This window comes from Lygodium microphyllum, chromosome 7 (assembly GCF_053477565.2).
Source record: "Lygodium microphyllum isolate KBCC chromosome 7, Lygodium_microphyllum_v1.1.10, whole genome shotgun sequence".
NCBI classification, from domain to species: domain Eukaryota; kingdom Viridiplantae; phylum Streptophyta; class Polypodiopsida; order Schizaeales; family Lygodiaceae; genus Lygodium; species Lygodium microphyllum.
This window is the reverse complement of record NC_141141.1, coordinates 71,138,063-71,144,644: the sequence shown is the minus strand read 5'-3', so window position 1 is coordinate 71,144,644 and position 6,582 is coordinate 71,138,063. Positions and strand designations below refer to the sequence as shown.

General features: G+C 41.0%; 1 protein-coding gene across 5 annotated transcripts in view; it reads right to left on the bottom strand.

Annotated features, from left to right (window-relative positions):
* Positions 1-3,610: 3,610 nt before the first annotated feature.
* LOC148033575 (plant/protein) overlaps positions 3,611-6,582 on the bottom strand; it is a 77,572-nt gene continuing 74,600 nt past the window's right edge. For 2 of the 5 annotated variants that reach the window (XR_015691327.1, XR_015691328.1), the window contains exons 5-6: positions 4,753-4,869; positions 3,611-4,049 (exon numbers count right to left, since the gene is read on the bottom strand). Coding sequence is in view for 3 of the 5 variants with exons in the window: in XM_087681515.1 (XP_087537641.1) it covers positions 3,927-4,049 (123 nt within the window). In the remaining 2 variants the exon portion in view is untranslated. The remainder of the gene's footprint in view (positions 4,050-4,752; positions 4,870-6,582) is intronic. The other 3 variants (XM_087681515.1, XM_087681516.1, XM_087681517.1) reach the window with 2 other exon arrangements.

Here is a 6,582-nt window from a genome sequence, read left to right as displayed (position 1 = left end):
CAATATGTTTTTAATACATTTTCTATCTTTATTTTGCATTCACATTCAAATGCCCACCATGGCATAGTCATTTGCATCGATAAGCTACACTCCACAATCCTTGTATACTCGCTTGCTCACCTCCTTGCTTCCATTGTCATCCATGAGCTTGAGAGGAGTCAATGCAAGGAGCAAGAAGACACAAAGAGATAAAGAACTTTGCGTTGCACATCCCTCGCTCCCTTAAAAACCCAACACCATGCATTCTAAGCTCAAGTACTCAACTTACCATGAAGGGATGGTGAAGTAAAAGAAAGAAGAGAATGGATAGAGCTTCATGATCTACAAGTCCCTCACTCCCTCTCCTTCCCTCTCATGCACATAGATAGCAGAGTAGCAAGAGAGACAGCAAGCAAAGTTAGCACACACATGAATAGCTTGTTCTGTTCTTTTTCATCCCTTTTATACATGATTTTTAGAGTTAAGGTTCTCTCATTACCCTTGCGCATTCATCCCTCTGTCGCCACATGACCAGTCTTCCTTTTGCATACACGTAGACCTCAATTTTAATGAAAAAATTAACTAATATATATCCTAGTCTTATGATGTTGCTTGATCCAATACAATTTGCATGGGAAGAAGCCCAACTCTCAATAAAATATCCAATTGATTTATGCAACAATCTTTTTCTCAAAAATTATGGGGTCTTTTGCATTTGTAGCTAACAATCATATACTAGAATACTCATTGTGGAACATTCAATGCAAAGCACCTTTGGATGGAGAAGCACCTTTGGACTAGAGGTGTGGCTGCATGGTAGGCTCCTCCCACATCTTTTTGACGGAGACCATCCATCAATTCTAGCCCCTCTTCATCACGACATTGTACTTTGGGCACCTGCAACTATCCATGTCACATAGCAACTTGATTATGGATTCGAAAAAAGCATATACCCTCAAAGAGAAGCAAATGAATGGAGGATGCAATAATGGCAGCAATAAGGCCATGTTGTATGCCCTAGCCCAGTCCCAGGGCATTCAACCACCAGCAACATCACCACATAGCAAACACAAGATGAGATGATGATCACCACCAACCCTTAGCCTCAGAACCATTGGCAACTTCTTGGTCTTTGGCCTAGAGAGAGAGAGAGGAGATTATATGTCAGTGTGGTAGACAAAATTAAAAATAAGAAACATGTGATACAAAAGAACAAGGAGAATCAAGATGTTGCAATGCAGCTTCTTTGTGATTGTGAGAGAGAAAAAGACTTGAGAGAGAAGGGTTGGTGCAACCATCAAAATCTGTGTTTCAAAAAAATGAGAAATTTTCTTTTTAAAAATTGTCGATCAAAGTGATCTTTATGGGCAGGCCAAAAATATAGCCCAAACAAAAAGGCCAATATTTATACCCTCTTGTATCTATTTAAACAAACCAGCTCGACATAATGAACCTCTGGTCTCTGGCCGTTGGGTCAGCTTTCTCACACTAACAGACATCCATCTGTGTCGCTCCCAACAGATGTCGTCGCACTCCTAATCCTTCTTCGGTAAATTAGCATGCGTGTTTTCCAGTCGAGCCTATTTTAGTAAAATAGTGTATGAATTTTCCTGTTGTGACCTCAATGCATAAATCAATGTTAAAATTCTTACTAATACAAGCAGTTATTATGAGTTTGGGCCAAGAACTGGGTAATCGAGTTATTAAAACAATAATTGAGGTCTGTATAAATGGGTTAAATTAATTAGCCCGATTACAATTGAGTTTTTATAAATGGGTTTATTATTTAGCATCCCCTACACTAACATGGTCATGGCTGATCACTCGAACACAGTGAATAAGTATATTTTTTTGCTTGATATTCTGGGGCAAGAATCAAGTAGTGCAGAAGCTCAATATGTATGTCTCAATGGCTATCATTCTTGATGGATTCGAGAAGTTTAGAGAGCATTATGGTCTTGTAAATCTCTCCTGCGCCTAAGAGAGAGTGTAGGTCACACATGTCCTGACCTCAGTTTGTATGGATAGAAGGCGGATTCTAGACAACAAGGAAAATAAGAAGCTTGGATAAGCTGGCGATTTCAGTTTGGGGCTTAAACTCTTGATAGAAATGTTCTTTTTTGGTTTATGCCTTTGTATGCTCAGGAGTTGTGTGAAATGTTTAAGAATTGTATTGGAAGGAAGATATTTTTATATGCTATACAACATGCTAGTAGATGGTTTAGAGAACTAAAATGTCATGGTGAGTTAGCCTGTGGAAAGTGGGAGGATAATGGCTCCAACGGCCTCATTCTATGGATGGATGCCTACTACTCCACTAAGATCTGATTCTGAAGCTAAACTATGTTTCTCTCATTCATCATCACGACTTGGTTTTATATCCACGGCTCTCATAAGAATATATCAGCTCTACTATCGAAACAGGCCAAATATAACAAACTAAGCTAACCATGACTAAAAAACCTCCTGAGGTGAAGGGGAACCTCGTGAGTGTCTTTGCAGATGCAGCTATTGGAAGGCAATCATGAAATAACAGTAACACAGTTTGCAGGTTTTTAGTGTTACATCTTAAGGTCGTTGCCCAAAACTTCATCTTCGCTATGAAGGAATCTGGTCTTTTCTCAAGATAAAAAGATACATAAATATTGTTAACTTCTCTCAGCATCGCCGTGAAAATGATGAGGTTTTGTGCAAGTTTCAGATGAACGCAACACAAACATAGCTGAACCTACTCTGAAGGGTGTGATGCTTCTCTAAACCTTGCTGCATGGGTAAGCTCAGCTACTTGCATTCAGAATTTGGGATTATTACACTTACAAACTAGAATCTGAGTATGTTTTGATTCTTTTCTTTACAACTAAATCAAAAGGCCAACTCTGGTGTGACATTGATGACAGTGATTAGGTTTTGAAGCTATTGACTAGAATTGGTCGTAACAATTGCTTGCCTTACAAGTTCACACAAACTCCTGGAGTCCGTTAGCATCTAGGGGCTTGCACATGTTCTACATAATATATTGTTTGTTCACGTTCCTTCAAGAAAAAACTTCATGTTGCAACACTAGTTGACTCTACTTGACATTCAAGTGTCATAAAAGCTAATATGACCTTTTCATTATTAATACACAGAAGTAATCATTTGAGGCCATGCTGCATGTAGGTAGCTCCACCCATCTACCTTTAGCCCCTAAATCAGATGTACACATCCTATTATTGTGCCATCAAAGAGGCTTGGAGTACATTACCAGTTCAGTAAATCAAGTCTCGCTTTTTCAATCCATCAAATTTCAGTGTTTGTCATTTTGTGGTCTCACATCACATTGCAGGTTGCCAATTGGCTTAATGGTTTTTATTCGTGTATATGAAATCAGCTCTAGTCATATTGCATTTTGTGTGTTCTTACATCATGTAATGATGTTGGTCCTTTTTTAGCAAGAGCTCTAGTCATATTGCATGTTTATTACATGTAATGATGTTGGTTCTTTTTCAGCAAGAGCTGCACCAGGGGATAGCATTAGGTTATAAGCCTTTCATGATGCCTTGTTTTGTATTGACATTCTCTACACAAGTCGAAGCCTACAAACTAAAACTCTCACAACATGCTGCACAGGACAATTGACTTTGAATGCAGATAGCCAAACTATGTCATGTCAACTTCCAAAAACTGGAAACATCCAGACAGATGAGATACAATAAATAGTGGTGTCAAGATTTTAGTGTGAGTGATAAGACCACAATACATTATCAATCCATCAAACCTGTAACTAAACAAAGAATCAAGGTTGTATACATGAAGAGTATGATGAAACTTCCTATTTCAACTCGCATATACTATGTGACGCACAACTTTGATTGGCCGTATCAAATCTGTACACATCATCCACATTCTGCAGATGCTCTAGCTCAATGAATCAAGTCATTTTGAGTACTAACTTTTGCCCACAAAGATCAGTCCTCCAAAGAATGTTTTCGAGCTTTCAGGTTCAGTTGCAGATTCTCTGGCAATGGAGGAGTCCTCCCTCTTCGAAATAAAACAGCAAAAGCTCTGATGTTCTTACAAAGATTGAACACCTGCACCAGAATTCATAAATAATCCCATCAGTTCCAACAAGAAATGCAAACAGGAAAAGATAAGAACTGGCATACAGCACCCCTGCCCAGCAAATAAGATATCTGCTCAATTTGAGCTCACATGAACCAGCCAATTCAGTAAATTCCAATGATTGGGAGTGGTTTTTGTTATACCAACCATCTGAAGCATACAGATCTAGTTCTGAAACAAACTTATCTGATGCAAAACTTGCACGATCTGAGAACTTGCATTGATTTATTAGTCAAAAAAGCAGTCGGTTTCATTCAGCCTTTACAGTTTCCTTGGTTCTTTCGCACTCAGACGTGCCCCTGCTCAGCAGATGGTGGTACTTCAACCTCAGCGTACAATCATAATTAAACCATGCCCAAGTAAAGGCCTGTGGACACAGCTGCTAATGTTCCCCACTAACTTGGTGTTGGGGCTCAAAAGCAGGCTGCAGGAGATGACTATTCTTCTAACACTCATTTTCAAATCTTGGCATGCCTGAAGGAATAAGGGTGCAAACGATGAAGACACTCCAAGGGAAAGGCAGAGCCTCGGGGAGAAGTCTACCGCAGAGTGTTTCGCATAACAAATCATATGTTCCAAACCCAATTTACGATCTACTGCATGATCTTTCATATAACCATCATATGTTCCAACTCCCAATTAAAATTTCTCCCAAAGATAGTGAAACTGAACCTCCATATGCTTTGTGCAGGAATGAAAAATTAATGGCATGGCCAAAACCACTCCCATCGTTGCACCTCACTCCAAAGCTCCTCCATCTTGTTGATGTGAACCTTTGTGCCTGGGAACCTGCCATGGATAGATTCCGTAGTCAACAAGTAGCAAAAGTGTGGGAAGGTGCAATCATAAGGCTAGCAAACTGTGCCCATAAATGCATAAAACTACATGCCAGTAGAGCTTGAATGCAAAATCATTGATCGGGCCAAAAGTGACACCTTAGAGAAGGTCCATAAAGATGGCATGGGATAGGCTGGCTGGCAAACTCCCAGAAATGTCCAAGCTGGGACTCGAGCCTTCAGCTCCCACAGGACATAATTAACACTATCCAAGTTTTGAGTTTCTTAAAGAGTGGATAGAGTTAAGATGTGGATCCCTGGTGCCTGAAGTTAAAGGTGAGAAAAACCCTAAAAACTAGAGAGATTATAACTTCAAATGCCGTAAATAGCAGAGCATTGCGATCTTACTCCATTTAAAAAGACCTATTTTCAGAGTTGGCAATTTATGCCTATGAGCATCTGAACAATGAAACTGTTATATCTCGTTTTGTCCCATAGGCAGCAGCTCACACGACACAAAGGCATTTTGGCCAGTACAGAAGATCAATAATCAGCCATGCTGGACAGGAACACAAACCACAGGCATGGACAGCAGATAACTGCCCTCTCTGCCTGTTTTAGAGCAAAATGCAAATGCTGTCAGCTTACTGGACTGAAACACAGCAACATGCTGTTCACCTGGTATTGGAGAAGCATGCTTGGTCAACATAGACAGCAACAGTCATGGATGATGCCCCTATCATCCAGGGGTGAAGCAGAAAAATGCAAGAATTTTGTGAGTTGAAACGCCGATCTCACCAGTAGGTTGCCTTACGTCAAGAAATGGCAAGGGCCAATTGACTGTGGAAAACTAAGCATCCTGAGCTTTGAAAGATGCCGCCCACACTGCCACATGGCTAAAATCACAATGCACTCCATGAACTAGACTATGTGCAAATGTGAACAGGCTGAGAGAAGTGGATACAACGATCTATGAGAGTGTACAACAGAAGAGAATCATGAACATGGAGTGAAAAGGAAAGAGAGAAACAGCAATAAGAGAAGAGAGAGTGAAGTGATAATCTGCACTGAATCAGAAATCAATGCTGAATACAGGAGAGAGAGAGAGAGAGAGAGAGAGAGAGAGAGAGAGAGAATGAATGGACTATTCTCGTGGATACAGGCCTTTATGGGAACAGCTTTTGAGGGTGCTCCAGAGCCGACAGCCCTTTCCTGCCCTTGCTTCGAATCATCCTTGGCAGGATGGCTAGTTACTAAAGCGAATGCTTTATGGGGATTGCGTAAATCCCGGTCATGGTGGAGGGCGACTGTGATGGAGGGCTGGTTGAACAAGACACCCTTCAAATATAAAGTCTTTCTTTGGAGAGTGATGATTGGTGGTCTTCCGCTTGCTTCAGCTCTTTCCAAGCGACGAATCTCCAATGGCAACTGTTTCTTTTGCACCACTACTGTGGAATCCGCCCGCCACCGATTTATTTCTTGCCCCATCGCTAAGAAAGTCTGGTTATTTTTGTCGGCTGTTTGGCAAGGGGTGGTTGGTTTCACCCTGCGCCCCTTTGATTAATCCGTCCCTTCACGCAGCTCACAGCATCAGTGAGGGCACCAGATCAGGCTGAAGACTCTGGCAGCACTGGAGATGGAGAGAGATGTCGATGTTAGTGTGTGCACCTGCAGGCAACAGAAGCGAATCTGCCTATGCCCTAGTGCTTGCTATAAATAGCAGAGA